The sequence below is a fragment of the Telmatherina bonti genome, assembly GCF_933228915.1.
Source record: "Telmatherina bonti genome assembly, chromosome: 3".
Classification (NCBI taxonomy): Eukaryota; Metazoa; Chordata; class Actinopteri; order Atheriniformes; family Telmatherinidae; genus Telmatherina; species Telmatherina bonti.
This window is the reverse complement of record NC_136621.1, coordinates 36,538,210-36,556,239: the sequence shown is the minus strand read 5'-3', so window position 1 is coordinate 36,556,239 and position 18,030 is coordinate 36,538,210. Positions and strand designations below refer to the sequence as shown.

The following is an 18,030-nucleotide window of genomic DNA, read 5'->3' as shown; positions in this document are numbered from 1 at the left end:
ATTACTGGCAGCAAAACATGGAGAAATACAGAAATTTTTTAATAATTAGTCACAACCTTTTTTAAAAAATGAAAAATGAATGAATGAATAAATACATTTAAATGGATGAATTGTCAATGCTCCCAATCTTATTTAACTTATTTCCAAAAACATCTCTTTCACTAGGTTGGAATCAGCAAAAAATGTCTCAAGATTTAAAAAGTGGGCCTGTATAATTATTGTTTCATTTGTGTTTTATTTATCTGTGGATTTTTTGACTAACGTGGCAGTGAACATGCTGGTATTTATGTTTTGGTTTGGATTTTTTTTTTTTTTTTTTTTTTTTTGTGACTTGCCCAAAATATTTATGTTTTTGTAGTAAGCAGAGATTTCTACTTGAATTTGTAATTATTGTTCAATAAAGTTTTTGAAAAAAAATCCTTGTATCCTGTGTATAAATAGTGATAAGACATCATTTTGTAAAATAAATAGACCATCTAAGCTGTCAAATCTACACCAAAGATGAAGAATAATTAGTCTCAAATAAATGATTATACATCCATTTGCACTCATTCTGTCCAGTAAATCTTATCGTGCAATTATGACTTCCTCCTGAGATAAAGGGAAAAATAACAGCTTAATTGGTGATCACATTCCTACTCTTCAACCTCTGTCCCTACTTTGTCAGAGCTATCAGTTCCTGGATAGCTTTATATTTATGTAATTAAACTTGTATTGATCAACATCTTAAATTAGATCCACAACTATCAACCATATCAGCCAAACTTAATGTAAATATAATTTAAAGGGTGTGTTAATTATTAATAAAAGAGCCTTATTAAATAAATTTAGCACAAAAATAAGGAAATCTGTAGTCAGGCAGTTATTAATCTCTTTAATTAACCTTTACAAGCAACACAGAGTCCAGGACCTGCATGTTGGAGCCATACCAGCCACACCAGTTTGATCCAAATAACATCTTTTATCAGTTATTTCAGTTTTGGCCCATAATTTGTCACTTCTGGTGGTTTTATGACATTTTCACTCATAAAAAGTTTGGACAGACACATATTGTCAAAGGCAATAAGCAACATGATGGTGTCTTAATGCTTTATGTACATCCACAACATTACATGCTGCATTCACTTGCAGTTGGACATCTGAGGTTTGCTCAGGTAAATGCAGTCATTGTTGCGTCATAAAAACGCAGGTTTGTCACAGATTTATTCAATAATTGTTCCCTGAGGTTAGTTTATCAATATTCTGCCAAGTTAGCGGTGAGAAGTGCTGAAATGTCTCACAAGGAGCGTTTTTTATTTTTGAATGAATGTTTGTTCCGGAAGTGCCGTGTCATTTCTCGCCGTCTTCACACCTGTGCGCGCGCTCCTCCGGAGGGATGAAAAGTAACTCCCTCAGGATACCATAGGATCCTGTCCAGACACAGGTCTTACCTGTCTGAAGCTAGGTTTTCTTTTACAGAAGCCTGATACTCACGTTGACTTTAAAGTTAACAGACTGCAGGTAAGTTAATCACGAGCGCGCGACTATACCTTATTGTGACGTAATTATAAAGTTCTGTACTTTTTAAAAAAAAAAAATTATTTCTAGTCGAAAAGAAAGTTTAATGTTAAGATGCTGCGAACAAAGAAGTGTTGGAATCAACTAAATGCGCTACAGTTGTTTTTATATTAATTTATTTGTGTGAATCGAGACTTTTAATAAGTGAAGGTATTTTTAAAGGCTTATCGTCACTTGTGATATTGGTTGGAAGAGCTGAGGGTTTGTAAAGAACTAAGACCATCAATATTACGCGTGAAAAATGACACAGTTTGCTTCGTCACCGCGTGCGTGGGAGTTACTTTTATTGTCTGACAAGTATTTCCACTTTAAATCCACACTCAGCCCAGGAGCAGACCTCCATTCATTCTTTCAAAATATTTTAAAAACGATGGTGTTTTCCAGGAAAATGCTTGTTTTTGTGTGTTTCTGAGGGGATGTTCTCCACATTTGCACTAAGCCACCTCTCGTGTCTTCCTTTCAGCGTGGAGCGGCAGCAGCAGTCAGGATGATCCCCGTGGGGGAATTCAGAAACTTTGGCCCCGAACAAAACTCACAGTTTCGGGTCCTCAAACCCTGGTGGGATGTGTTTTCAGAGTACATATGCCTTGCTATGCTCATGATGGGAGTGTTTGGGTGCACCTTGCAGGTAAATCTCAATCTTTACAGACTTAATATAACCTATTAACCTTCCTGATGCCTCTTGTGTTTACCTGCAGCCATGTTTATTTCTGACACACCCACTCTCTGTCTCATGGCAAAGCACAACATGCCCTGCAGTATGTTCCCTCCTGCAGCAGGAAACATAGATAAGATACCACCTTTCTGTCCAGACTCATCGGTCTCACATGGAGATCACTAAACTGTCTTATTCTCTCTCTGTTTCTTTTATAAAAAGCATGGAAGATGAGTGAAAAACAAAGTAACTGATGTCTAATAATTAATTTATAAAGTCTGCTCCTTGTTTCCTGCCCTCATTGACTTTTTCTTTTTTTTTTTCCTTTTACACAGAGAGCTGTGCAAAACACATGTTTACAACCCACATGTGTCAACTGAGGAATATATATATATTAGTATAGTATAGTAAAGCTATTAAAGGTCTTTATTTTAAGGTACCTATTTTAAGGTACAATTACCTTAAAATAAAGACTTTTATCAGCTTTACCATACTGTACTAATATACAGTATATATATTCCTCAGTTGACACATGTGGGTTGTAAACACGTGTTTTGCACAGCTCTCTCTCCCTCTATACTATACTATACTAATTTTTATATATACATATATATATATATACATATATATATATATATATATATATATATATATATATATATATATATATATATATATACACACATATTAGTATAGTATAGTAAAGCTATTAAAAGTCTTTATTTTAAGGTACCTATTTTAAGGTACAACTACCTTAAAATAAAGACTTTTATTAGCTTAACTATACTTATATATATATACATATATATATATATATATATATATATATATATATATATATATATATACATACATATATATATATATATATAAAAATTTGTATGGTATAGTGTATAGTATAGAGTGAGAGAGAGTTGTGCAAAACACGTGTTTACAACCCACATGTGTCAACTGAGAAAAAAAATAAATAAATAAAATATATATATATATATATATATATATATATATATATATATATATATATATGTATATATATATATATATATTTATATGTGTATATATATGTGTGTGTGTATAAATATTAGTATAGTATAGTATAGTAAAGCTATTAATCTACTTAAATTTATATTGTAATAGTAAAATTTCCTCTAAATTTGTTATGTTTTTGTCTCTGTAATAATTTGTGCCCTCCTACTGTCAATAAAGGACAATAAATATGAAGGAAAATACAAATAAGATAATAATAAGGTCTGTCTGAGACATAATCATAAGTATCTTAGTCTCCCCGAGCTGAGACCTTCAGTCTGTCATCTAAAGAAAATACATAACATCACCCAGACAAACTGTTACCTTGGGATTTTTTGTTACAGCCAGCAATAGTTCCTGTTATTTATCCTCTATTCTCTCACTTTGCTGTGCATATTTGTTGCTTAGTTTCATATTCAGTGACATCGGTTTAATTATTCATTTCTAATATTTGTTGTTGCTTTAAAAAATGTTGATGTTAATGATCCTGCCCTGCTAGCGGAAAAATAGCTCTAATACTCACAGGAGAAGGCAGTGTTGTACTGAACCTGAACCACTGAGTTGGCTGTTTGGAGAGAAAAGTGGATTCTGGACAAAAGATTGTCTGAATTGTTCAAAGTAACTAAACAAAACCAAAAGATGATTTGTAAATAGAAACTGTGCCGTTTACCTGAGCTGTGTTAAACAAAATGCAACCCACAAAAATATACTTTTTCCTTCCTGTTCTCACACTAAAGTAAAGGAGAAATAGCACCCGAAGCAGCGTCAGGTGGGTTACAGAATAACTAGCAGCCTCTAAGAGACTTAGCTTTTAAACACAGCAATAAACAAAGCAAATAGCAGGCTGCAGAGAAGCTCTAAGCTCTGATAAAGACACATAAAACATGTTAAAGAGATGTGAGTCCATAACTCCAAATCACTGCTACCCTGTTTGGCTACGCCTTCATAGAAGCAGATGATGACAGGTGGAAAAGACTTAAATCACAGTATTCCAGGTCTTATTGATTTGAGAGGAAGGTGAAATAAGGGAAGAAGTCGTCTTAATGATCCTATGACGAGAGCCCAAAGGAAGGGCCTTGCACACACTTTGCATACAGCTCCTCCTAAAGGAGACAAATGCAACGCTGCATTGGCTTGTTTCAATAAGCAATAAGTCAATTGATTGCATGATTTAAAAAAAAATGCATGCAATAAGTTTGTCAGACGCAGTCATTTTTATTTGTCTTTCTTTTCTCTCTCCAGTGCCACATCTGTTTTAATACAATATTATCTAAACACAGCAACAGAACAAGCTTCTATCTGCACTTAAAACAAAATCATTAACGGCAGTTTTCCCAGCTGGGAAAAAGGATCTTAACAAACAGGCTAGCTCCATCTTCCTGACCGTCCACGATCACCGGCCGCCAGATTAAATACAATCAGGACAGTGCAACATCGTGTACACTCAGACAGTGGGGTTGGTGAAGCAATACTGCCCTTTAATGTTGTTAAAAATGCATTTTGCAAATTTTGCAAAATTTTGCAAACATTTTCAGCCAGTAAAACTTGCCTGGATGAACAAACATGCTACAAACGACTATTCCACAACTTTACAATGACATGAAATATGACATACTTTAAGGCGAATAAAGACATTCAAATTTACCAGTCCACCTCTGGTCAAGTCCAAACATGTCCTATTATATGAGCTTGACCATCCATCCATCCATCCATCCATCTTCTGCCGCTTATCCGGGGTCGGGTCGCAGGGGCAGCAGCCTAAGCAGGGAAGCCCAGACTTCCCTCTCCCCAGCCACATTTGCCAACTCTGCGGGGGGGATCCCGAGGCGTTCCCAGGCCAGCCGAGCGGCTCTACTCTGAGCCCCTCCCGGATGACCGAGCTCCTCACCCTATTTCTAAGGGAGAGCCCGGCCACCCTGCGGAGGAAACTCATTTCAGCCGCCTGTATACGAGATCTCGTTCTGTCGGTCACGACCCACAGCTCATGACCATAGGTGAGGGTAGGAACGTAGATCGACAAATCGAGAGCTTCGCCTTCTGGCTCAGCTCCTTCTTCACCACGACAGACCGGCGCAGAGCCCGCATTACTGCAGACGCCGCACCGATCCGTCTGTCAATCTCACGCTCCATCCTTCCCTCACTCGTGAACAAGACCCTGAGATATTTAAACTCCTCCACTTGAGGCAGGACCTGACTCCCGACCCGGAGAGGGCAATCCACCCTATTCCGGCTGAGGACCATGGTCTCAGATTTGGAGGTGCTGATTCTCATCCCAGCCGCTTCACACTCGGCCGCGAATTGCTCAAGCGAGAGCTGGAGATCACGACCAGATGAAGCCAACAGGACCACGTCATCCGCAAAAAGCAGGGACCCAATCCTGAGGCCACCAAGTCGGATCCCCTCAACCCCTCGGCTGCGCCTAGAAATTCTGTCCATAAAAGTTATGAACAGAATTGGTGATAAAGGGCAGCCTTGGCGGAGTCCAACCCTCACCGGAAACGAATCCGACTTACTACCGGCAATGCGGACCAAGCTCTGACACCTGTCGTACAGGGACCGGACAGCTCGTACAAGGGGGTCCGGTACCCCATACTCCCGGAGTACCCCCCACAGGAGCCCCCGGGGGACACGGTCGAATGCCTTCTCCAGGTCCACAAAGCACATGTAGACTGGTTGGGTAAACTCCCATGCCCCCTCCAGGACCCCAGAGAGGGTATAGAGCTGGTCCACTGTTCCGCGACCAGGACGAAAACCACACTGCTCCTCCTCAATCCGGGATTCGACTATCTGGCGGACCCTCCTCTCCAGGACCCCTGAATAGACCTTACCAGGGAGGCTGAGGAGTGTGATTCCCCTGTAATTGGAACACACCCTCCGGTCCCCCTTCTTAAAAAGGGGGACCACCACCCCAGTCTGCCAATCCAGCGGTACTGCCCCCGATGTCCACGCGATGCTGCAGAGGCGTGTCAGCCAGGACAGCCCCATAGCATCCAGAGCCTTAAGGAACTCCGGGCGGATCTCATCCACCCCCGGGGCCTTGCCGCCAAGGAGCTTTTTGACCACCTCAGCGACTTCAGCCCCAGAGATAGGAGAGTCCACCCCTGAGTCCACCAGCTCTGCTCCCTCATGGGAAGCCGTGTTGGTAGGATTGAGGAGGTCTTTGAAGTATTCCCTCCACCGACCCACAACGTCCCGAGTTGAGGTCAGCAGCTCCCCATCTCCACTGTACACAGTATTGATGGACCACATGCTTCCCCCCCCTGAGCCGCCGGATGGTGGACCAGAATCTCCTCGAAGCCGTCCGGAAGTCTTTCTCCATGGCCTCGCCGAACTCCTCCCATGCCCGAGTTTTTGCCTCGGCAACGGCCGAAGCCGCATGCCGCTTAGCCCGTCGGTACCCATCAGCTGCCTCCAGAGTCCCACAGGCCAAGAAGGCCCGATAGGACTCCTTCTTCAGCTTGACAGCATCCCTCACTGCTGGTGTCCACCAACGAGTCCTGGGATTACCGCCACGACAGGCACCAACGACCTTGCAGCCACAGCTCCGGCTGGCCGCCTCAGCAATAGAGGCACGGAACACAGCCCATTCAGACTCAATGTCCCCCGCCTCACCCGGGACATGTTCGAAGCTCTGCTGAAGGGGGGAGTTGAAGCTCGCTCTGACAGGGGACTCAGCCAGACGTTCCCAGCAGACCCTCACAACACGTTTGGGCCTGCCAGCTCTGACCGGCTTCCTCCCCCACCATCTGAGCCAACTCACCACCAGGTGGTGATCAGTTGACAGCTCCGCCCCCCTCTTTACCCGAGTGTCCAAGGCATGTGGCCGCAGGTCCGACGATACGACTACAAAGTCGATCATTGAACTGCGGCCCAGGGGATCCTGATGCCAGGTGTATATATGGACACTCTTATGCTGGAACATGGTGTTCGTTATAGACAATCCATGACGAGCACAGAAGTCCAATAACAAAACACCATTTGGGTTCAGAGGGGGGGGACCATGCCTCCCAATCACTCCCCTCCAGGTCTCACTGTCATTGCCCACGTGAGCATTGAAGTCCCCCAGCAGAACAATGGAGTCCCCAGAAGGAGCACCCTCCAGCACTCCCTCCAAGGACCCCAGAAAGGGTGGGTACTCTGAACTGCTGTTCGGCGCATAAGCACAGACAACAGTCAGGACCCATCCCCCCACCCGGAGGCGGAGGGAAACTACCCTTTCATCCACCGGGGTAAACCCCAACGTGCAGGCACCAAGCTGGGGGCTGATGAGAATGCCCACACCTGCTCGGCGCCTCTCACCATGAGCAACTCCAGAGTGGAAGAAGGTCCAGCCCCTCTCGAGGGTACTGGTTCCAGAGCCCAAGCCATGCGTCGAGGTGAGTCCAACTATATCTAGTCGGAACCGCTCAACCTCGCGCACAAGCTCAGGCTCCTTCCCCACCAGAGAGGTGACGTTCCACGTCCCTAGAGCCAGCTTCTGCAGCCGGGGATCGGACCGCCAGGGTCCCCGCCCCTTGCTGCCGCCCAGCTCACATTGCACCCGACCCCTACGGCTCCTCCCGCAGATGGTGAGCCCACGGGAGGTGGGGCCCATGTAACCCTTTCGGGCTGAGCCCGACCGGGCCCCATGGGCGAAGGCCCGGCCACCAGACGCTCGCTCTCGTACCCCGCCTCCAGGCCTGGCTCCAGAAGGGGGTCCCGGTAACCCGCGTCCGGGCAAGGGAACATTTATGCCCAGGTTTGTCATCGTCATAGGGGTCTATGAGCTTGACCATAGACTATGTAAGTGTGTTACATGGTGTTTAGAGACCATATGTTCCAGATAAACACATTGCCAAAACCCCAGGAGAAATCTCAATCTGTTTTAGCAGACTGGGGACTGGATGAGCACAAACTAGTCTGCACATCGAGCTAAACTTTAGAAATCTTTAGAAATTAAAGTATGTTGATCTTTGAAAGAGTGTACTTGTTTTATTATGGCATTATTGTTATTTTAGTTGAAAATGGTCTCAAAATGACAACAATAATCGCTAGCGCAATATTATCGTGTATCGCAATAATTTCTGAGACAATTAATCGCACGGCAAAATTTGTTACCATGACAGGCCTAGCGCTACATTTCTCTTTTATGCTACGAAATGCAACAGGCTGGTTTGGGATTTTATTTTTTAACAAAAAAAAGGACAATTTTTGTTACTAATTTTCTTATTATTTCTCTCCTTTTCTTTTTTTTAAAAATAATTTTATTTTTTATTGGGACTGAAGTGCACATATATGTATATATTCACATACAATATATGTAAATCCCCCTTTTTTTTTTACATTTGTAATTTGAAAAAAAAAAAAAAGAAAACAAAACAGACAGCAGTGATGGAAAAAACAAAAAAGTAGACAAGAAAAGAGAAAAAACAAAATAGCACCACCACAGATATTGTACATTTGTACATTTATTCAGCCAATGTGGAGTTTGTCTTATTAATAACTGGTAGCCAAATGTCCAAGAACTCCTCGAGGTTATCTTGTATGCTATACGTGAGTCTTTCCAGTTGAAGTATCTTCAAAACCTCTGCATACCAGTCTTCAATTTTAGGGCAGTCCTCAGAAATCCAAAACTTCAAGATAGTCTTTCTCGCCACATAAAGAAGAATTTCCACCAGTTTAGCATTATGTTTGTTCCCTGCGTTTTCCACTTTTGCAGCGAGAATACACAGAAAAGTTGAAAGCTCTAGGTTATATTCTAATATCGCACCCACTTCATTTTTAACATCCGTCCAATATTTCTGTATTTTCACACTATTATTTCTCTTTCTTATTTCATTTATTTTCTCCAGCTCACCCAAGAAAAGATTGCGTGTCTGCCCAGCCACTTCACCAGCTCGACACCCGAGAAAATCAACTGCAGCCACATCCGCAACTACAGGTGGAACGAGAACGAGATGTCCCAGAGCACTTTGGCCCAACCTGCGAGCCCCATCGTTCAGGAGGTGTTTGGCCGCAAGAACAACCTGGACATTCATCAGTACATATTTGTCAACAACTACTGCTATGAGAAAGATGTACACTGGTTTGCAAAGTACTTCCCGTACCTGGCCGTGATCCACACGATGATCTTCATGGTCGCAAGCAGCTTCTGGTTCAAATTCCCAGGAACATCTTCAAAAATTGACCTTTTTGTCAACATTCTGGGGAAGTGCTTTGACTCACCCTGGACCACGAGGGCCCTGAGTGAGGTTTCGGAGGAGAGAGGGGAGGAGAAGCTGGTCAGCTTGAGGAGGAACACCATGTCTAAGGATTCTGCAGAAGGACATGCAGACGAGGAGTCGTCTGTGGGCCTTCTGGTTCGCTCCACCTCTGTCAAGTCCAACCCAGAAAAGAAAAGCCCAGACTCTCAGTCTGCTCCCTCTGTGTTGGACAAGAAGGAAGGAGAGCAGGCCAAAGCGCTTTTTGAAAAGGTGAAGAAGTTTCGAACACACGTGGAGGAGGCAGACATCTTGTATCACATGTACGTGCTGCAAACGTCGCTGAAAGTCTTCAAGTTCCTCGTTATTATTACATACACTGCTGTGCTGGTGCCAAACATAGAGATAGTCCTGCGCTGCTTGGTTCCTCCTGAGCTGACTGGTTTTGACATCTACTGCTGCAACCACAACAAAGCTCATCTTTTCTCCAAGCTCGCCTACTGCTACATCTGCTTTGTGAGCGTGTATGGACTGATGTGCATCTACACCCTCTACTGGCTGTTCCATCGACCTCTAAAGAAGTATTCGTTTGAGCAGGTCAGGTTTGAGACGGGTATCACCGACATACCGGATGTGAAGAACGATTTTGCGTTCCTCCTCCACCTTGTGGACCAGTATGATGCTCTTTACTCCAAACGGTTCGCCGTCTTTCTTTCCGAAGTCAGCGAAAGCCGCCTCCATCACCTCAATCTCAACTACGAGTGGACGACCAAAAAGCTGCACTCCCGTCTTGTCAAGAACTCCAGCAACCGTCTGGAGCTCCCTCTCTTGATGTTACCGGGGCTTCCTGACGCAGTCTTTGATATTGAGGGAGTGGAATCGCTCAAACTGGAGCAAGTAAACAACGTCACCATCCCTGCTAATGTAGCAAAGCTGGAATCTCTGCAGGAGTTGTCGTTAATCTACAGCCCAGCAAAGCTACAGCTGCCGGCCCTGAACCACCTCCAGGAGCGTCTAAAGGTTCTGCGTTTGGCTTTTGAGAGCGTAGAGGAGATCCCAATATGGATGTATACCCTTTACAGCCTGGAGGAGTTACATCTGACTGGTCCTTTAACGAATGAGGTGTCAAAAAGTCAACCTCTAGAATCCCTGCGAGAGATGCGAGCTTTGAGACTGCTCACTCTCCGCTGCAACCTCAGGAAGATCCCGCCCTGCATTGTAGATCTCGTGTCTCAGTTGCAGCACTTGTGCATCCACAACGAAGGGGTCAAGCTCCAGGCTTTTAGCAGCCTGAAGAAGCTAACTGGCCTTGCTTCTTTGGAGTTAGTTGGCTGCGAACTGGAGCGCATCCCAAGTGCAATCTTCAGCTTGAACAACCTCCAGGAGTTGGACCTGAAGGACAACAAGCTCACCACAGCGGAAGAGATCCTGAGTTTACAGCACTGTCGGCGTTTAGTGACGCTGCGGCTGTGGCACAATAAAATCACGTACATCCCAGACCATATCAGTAAGCTGAAATCACTGGAGACGTTGGATGTCAGCTGGAACAAACTGCGAAAAATTCCCTCTCGGCTCTTCTACTGCACCAAACTCCGGCACCTGAACATCTCCCACAACCAGATCACCTCTCTCCCTCCAGAAGTGAGCATCCCGCAGGGCCTCCAGTTCTTCTCAGCTGCTTTTAACTCGCTAGAGACGCTACCAGATGAGCTGTTCACCTGTAAAAGACTGAAGACCCTGAATCTTAATAACAACTCCCTGTCGTATCTCAGCTCCAGAGTGGCCAACTTGGCTCAGCTTGTGCGACTGGACATTAAGGGAAACCGCCTGGAGTCTCTACCTCAAGAAATAGGAGACTGTCCCCTGCTGAGACAGAGTGGGTTGTCTGTGGAGGATAGCCTGCTGGATCTGCTACCATCAGATGTGCGGAAGAAACTGACTCAAGACTGAGACTGGAAAACTAAGCATGGACTTGTCTTTTTCATAGAAAAGTTTTGGACTTACATGCGATCAGTGAGTATCAGCATCATTAAATCAAGCAGGCAGGTTGTTTAAGAAAAACAAAAGGTAATAATTCCACAAATCAATCAGAAGAAGAACTCCTCTGCATTTTGGGAAATGTTTACTTAGGTTTAGTTGTCCGGAAATACATTTCGATATACATTTTTTCAGAGCTGGAAGGTTTGATTTGCTGGTATTACCAGTGTTGGTCAGAGCCTGACGGTCTGTGGTTGGAGTCCTGCTTCCCTACGCAGCTGCAGCCCGGAGGGAGACACGATTGTTCTCTGAGGTCGGTCCCAAGCCCAGATGAATGGAACATCTGGTGTAAAACATGTGCTAAAAGTGTAACTGTGGGATGACTTGCTGTGGCGACCCCTTCAGAGGGACGAGCCGAAAGGGAAACAACAACTGGAGTCGGTCACGCATGTTTGAGAAATAACATGAGGAATATTTAAAGTAAACAGAAAAATCTAGGGATGCACTGATACCAGTATCGATATCAGCTCAATACTAGGCGTGTGTACTCGTACTTGGTATTAATAAAAGTGTACCGATACCACAACCGATACTACACAAGTCAAGCCAGCGCAGATGTGTTCGATGACACTCTTCGGACGTGTTTTAAAGGAAATAAGAGCCTTGAATGTTAAAGTGTGACATTTTTTGTGACACTAAAAGCCAGATCTGTGTTTCAAAACAACACATTTATAGTTGTATTTAGGTAAAATGTGCTAAATTAAAATAAAACTTGATGAAATTGTTAGATCACTTGAGCGATTCGCTGCCGAGTGTGAAGCGGCTGGGATGAGAATCAGCACCTCCAAATCTGAGACCATGGTCCTCAGCCGGAATAGGGTGGATTGCCCTCTCCGGGTCGGGAGTGAGCTCCTGCCTCAAGTGGAGGAGTTTAAATATCTCGGGGTCTCGTTCACGAGTGAGGGAAGGATGGTTTGAGATTGAGATTGAGATCGACAGACGGATCGGTGCGGTGTCTGCAGTAATGCGGACTCTGCGCCGGTCTGTTGTGGTGAAGAAGGAGCTGAGCCAGAAGGCGAAGCTCTCGATTTACCAGTCAATCTACGTTCCTACCCTCAGCTATGGTCATGAGCTGTGGGTTGTGACTGACAGAACGAGATCTCGTATACAGGCGGCTGAAATGAGTTTCCTCCGCAGGGTGGCCGGGCTCTCCCTTAGAGATAGGGTGAGGAGCTCGGTCATCCGGAAGGAGCTCAGAGTAGAGCCGCTGCTCCTCTGCATCAAGAGGAACCAGTTGAGGTGGCTCGGGCATCTGGTCAGGATGCCTCCTGGACCTCCCTGGTGACCTCCCAGGCACGTCCCTCTGGGAGGAGACCCCGGGGAAGACCTAGGACACACTGGAGGGATTATATCTCTCGGCTGGCCTGGGAACGCCTCGGAGAGTTGGCAAATGTGGCTGGGGAGAGGGAAGTCTGGGCTTCCCTGCTTAGGCTGCTGCCCCCGCGACCCAACCCTGGATAAGCGGCATGAAGACGAGACAAGACGAAATTGTTAGATCTGTAATGTTATTATATTTGTATTGGTGAGGTAACTTCAGAAAGGATGGGTCATTTATTACAACCTAATGAAATCTAACACAGTTATAACAGCAATAATAACCATCGTCACAATAATGTTCACATAAACAGATTTGGTATCGGCAAATATTCAAATTCCAGACATCGGTATCGGTATCAGAACTCCAAAAAAGTGGATCGGTGCATCCTTAGGAAAATCCGGCTCAGATTACCAGCATCTGTGGTCGTAACAAGGATGCTGAAATATTAAAATAAAATAAAACTGAAAGAGTCAACAATCAAGTTTTGTCTGGCAGATGTGTTTTCCTGCAGCCTTTTCTGGTTTTTATCTTGTATTTTTGTGCTGGAACCTGTTGGACAGGTTTATATGACACAGAGAGGAGTGACCCATGCTGTTGGCTCACATTGCTCCCATTCAGACACTGAACAAATGCAGAGAAAAGAAGCTTTTCAGCAGCTAGACAAAATGTGTTCATCCTTCTGTTCACATGTCCAGGCAAATGGAGAAAAGGAGTATTATGAGTCAGGTCAAACTTACTGTGATTTTCATTCTGTGGAATCAGTTTGCTGCTAGACGATTTCTTTGACGATTACTTTGATTGATTTTTTTTTTTTTTTTTTTTTGCTGCTTACTTGTATTTCCTGAGAAACATGGTGGAATAATGATGCCTGTTTCAGATGAACACTCACAATTTATTAGATTTTCCCCATAAATCTACTTTGACAACTAAAAGTTACACTAATGGTCAAATGGAAATATCAAAAGTAAACTTGAAAGAAATTATTTTGTTGTTTGAATCATTTGCTTTAATTTCTTCATTTTCTGTTTGTTTGAACTTGATCAACTAAGAAAATCACATTATTATAACGTCTGTATTATTAATGCAATGTCAGTATTTTATTCTTTAAATGTCAAGATTACCATCAGTACGATGGTTTAATCCTCTATTTGCCTTATAAAGGCCTGCTTTTCTGCCTTTGGTCTGACGTGACACGCACAATAAACTAAGTTTATCTTCACAACTACAAGGACTGGATGTATAATCTGGGTCTCAAACGAAACTGAGACGTGAGATTTCGACAGAAGTGTAACAATCAAGATTTATTGTGCCAATAAATAATCTGAAACGTGGAAAATGTAAAAGAAAACTATATTCCTTTTAGTGAAAATTGGAGGAAAGCAGGCGAATTCATCTAGGTAGTAATGTCTGATGTGTAACTGGGAAACAGTAGAAATTAAGTGGATGTTTTAACCCTATAAAACCCAATGTGACACATTTGATACATACAGTTTGAGACATTTTGCATCACTACATGGTAAAAACATTGATCAAACTCCTGTTGAACACAATCTGACTCGTCTTCTGGCCCTTAGTGCATACCAGGAAGCAGCATTATAATTTTGACAATAGAAGAAAATTTGTTCTTTTTTGTTACATTTTGTTAAAATGCTAAATAAAGATCCATTTTCTCAACCACTTGTTCCGATTAAAGGTCACTGGAGCCCATCCCAGCTTATCCCATCATTAGGTGAGAGGCAGGGAACACCCTGGGCAGAAACAAACAAACTTTAATGCACACACTCAGTCCTAGGGACAATACAGAGTAACCAGTTAACCTAACATGCATGTCTCTGGACAGTGGGAGGAAGCCGGAGTACCCAGAGAGACAAGGGGGAGACCATACAAACTCTTGCTGTGAGGAAGCAGAGCTAACCACTACGCCAGCCTGTTAAATAAAGCTTTAAAGGGTTAAAAGATGTGTAATACAAGTAAATATCTCAGGAGCTTATCCGTCATTGTACCTTATCTCTATGAAATGTCAGAGTCAGGACAGTGGAGGAACAGCCCATGCAGGGATGGAGGAAGAAGTGAACCAGACATGGTGCATCCAGAGGAAGAGCAAAGGCTTTAAAAGCCCTTCATCTTCATTTAAACTTTTCAGGATTCATTTCATACAAAGTCAAAGGAAAAACACCAGCAGTGTTTTTTTTTTAGATGGAATAAAACATTTGATTACAAAAAGGCAAAAGTAAGACATGATTTATGACTTTTTCTCCAGTGTGACTCCTTGGCTGCGAGCTCACTGAGTCTTTTTATCCCACCGTGATGAGACTGGTTCTGGAATCAGCTGTCTCTGCTTTCATACGACACCTTGTTGATGCGGTTTGGTTGAAGAAATTAGCTGAGGTTTTAAAGTGGACGGTGCACTTCTCATGTCCCATGTACAAGCTGAGGGTTTGAATTGCGTTTTGTTTCTGTACCAGTGCTCAGCAGAGTCTTTTGGTTCGGGTTTCCCCGTCACTTTGCTATGCTTCATGTTAGGATTGATGCCTCCCAGCATCTGCAAAGGTCTGCTGCACTGCATGTGTCTCATGCTTTACATAATATAGCAAATATTCTGAGCCTTAATTGGAGGTCATTTCAAAAAGCTTCAAAATGGTAATTGGAAAAAAAAAGGAATCTGTTCACTTCTTGTAAAAATGTGTTTTAGTGATGAGGGAATATCTAGTCTTGGATACAGGTGGATAATGTGATGGTTGAAAGACTGGAAATCCATAAGACAGCTTTTCTTCTAATCTTCCCCCTGTAATTCACACAACAAGCCAAACTGTTCAGGTTCAGCTTCAGCTGTTCAACCCGAGCATGTCCTGACCCGCACGGCTCCAAAAGCAGATTCTGACTTGCCTTCTGTTTTAGCATTTTACAGATGCAGTTCAGGCCAAATTTTCACGTGTTAAAAAGAGATAAAGAGAGAAGCTGCACAGTAGGAACCATGTGCTAAATTATCGCCCCTCTTTGTCAATCATTTCCCAGGTGGCAGTCAAGTGTGTAACCAAAACGGTTGCCACTGCCACACATGTGACAAATGCATGCTGGGAAATAAACTTTTCAAGCCTGGTGTTTCCGGATGATCTGAGTCATTCATTGAAATGTGATGCCAGCAAATCTGCAGCAGAGTTTGCTTTTGATATTCCAAACAGTCAGGATTCAGCTCATCCGGGTTGGGATCCCCTGCAGCTCGGTGAGTCATGGTAGGAATGTAGCTTAGTCGAAGCAAAGCTGGAGTTTTATACGTGCTGACTCATCATTTTTGTGTGACATAGCATATTTTCAGTGTCACACACCAGTTCAAACATTTATTTATTTATTTATTTATGTAATATTGTCTTTTATAGCTTCGTTTTTACTCAGGTGTAGTTTGAGAAAACAGTCGCTTCAAATCAATAAGAAGGATTTTCAGAGTGAAGAAATTCCTGATTAAATATTTCTGCACTAATAATAAATGGGTGTGTATCCCAGGATGGATTAGTCCTCATCAGCATGTTGTCTGGAAAGGAAAATATACTAATTAATTTTCATGGCTGCGTTTTTATGATACAAGATAAAGGAGTGGCAGTGATTTAGTTACGTCTTCATCTTGGAAAATATGAGTCAGAAAGATAAATAAGTCCTTACGCCATAAAGTGGAGTTTGCTTCGAGATCAAATTCTGTGGCTAAAAAGTCTGATCATTTCTGAGAATCTCAGCAGCTGAATGATGATTAAATCAGAAATACACATGTATGATTATTCTCTGACATCACAGCAGCTGAACTGGATCTTCTTTCTCGGCTGGGGAAGTCGTCCAGCGGCGCACAATTAAAACAAAAGGCCCATTGTACCATGAGAGCCCCGGGCACAAACATCAGCAAACTGTGCCACGGCTACCTGACAAAACAGGGCCCCCATTCATTTTCAGTTTCAGTGCCGTTATCTCGGTGACCTTTGAAAGGGTTTTCCTCGTGTTGTGCTTTCCAGCAGGGAGTTCTTAGCAGTGCCCTTGATGAATCACCTTGTAGGAGGGAAAAAATCTTTCCACACAAACGGCCGTGGAGTCTTGTCTGAAAAGCAAAGATTTTATCCTTCATCTCTGAGACTAAATATTCCTGCTACAGTCATCCTTTTCTTTCTAAATACATCATTTATGTCTTATAGCAGCTAAAGAAAGTATGACCATAGTGATTAGCAACTGGGCACAATGATTTGGCTTGAAGTGATTGTGTCAGCAAAGTGACTTTTATGAGAACTGAAACGGCACAAATATAATGATGACAGACTTTACTGTCTCCAAAGAGAAATGAGGCTCAGACTTGTGCTGTGCCTTGTTGGCATCAATAAACCACACAACACATCTACAAACAAGCATCAGCCACGCCGTAAAAATCATCAATGCAACATCATTTTTATCCATTTGGGATAAAAGTTCAAACATAAAAAACAGGATTAAACCAAAATGCTGTTGCAGCAAGAGATAAATTATTTTACTGTACTCGTGCTATAAGGAGGTAGAATTCCTAATCAGGATGCAGGATGCATGATGGGGTCTGATTAAACTGTTCTGGAGTACAGAGAGGTTTCCAGTCTCCCCCATCACCGCCATGGCAGACTGTACCTGTCGGAGCAGTTTAGATTTCGCCTGTGCCGACTTCCCGTCCCTAACGATGCTCTCAGGCCAGTTCTGTGCTGGATAGGGAGGCCGAACCCAGTTGGAACTGTGGTGGAGCAGCAGGTGAGGAGGAAACTGCAGAGCATCATGGATGATGTTAAAACACCCCCCTCCATAACACCCTGACAGGACGGAGACGCTGATCTCAATGCAGTGCAGGACTGGGAGCTTCAGGAGATCCTTTACCCCACACAGCCATTATACTGTGCAACAGTAACTTAATATACTAGTTTTAATCATAAAATTAGGATGTGGTATTCTTTATATATGTCAAAATGTGAGCTGCTGGTAGAATGAATTTCTATCTATCAATCTATGCAAGATAAATAGATATAAAATAAGAATTTGTAAAATCAAGGGGGATCATTACACCAGTAAAGCTCCACCATCATTCTGCTTGCTTAAACGCTGGACAAGAAATAAAAAAAATAATTAATTTCTATCTATCTATCCACACCAAACACCCTCGGTCTCCAGAAAGATTTCAGCCTCCTCCGTAAACAAGAACAGTCATCGTGATCATTGCTACTGAAGAGGTGATCAATGGAAATATGGATGGGTAGTGGAGTCCA

At 43.2% G+C, this 18,030-nt stretch overlaps 1 protein-coding gene across 1 annotated transcript; it reads left to right on the top strand.

Annotated features, from left to right (window-relative positions):
• Positions 1-2,044: 2,044 nt before the first annotated feature.
• Positions 2,045-11,367, top strand: LOC306774058 (volume-regulated anion channel subunit LRRC8C; the record flags this gene model as incomplete). Its single annotated transcript, XM_079264040.1, has 2 exons — positions 2,045-2,185; positions 9,070-11,367. 2 exons carry the CDS (start codon positions 2,045-2,047, stop codon positions 11,365-11,367), a joined length of 2,439 nt encoding a protein of 812 aa, XP_079120166.1.
• Between the last annotated feature and the right edge of the window lie 6,663 nt (positions 11,368-18,030).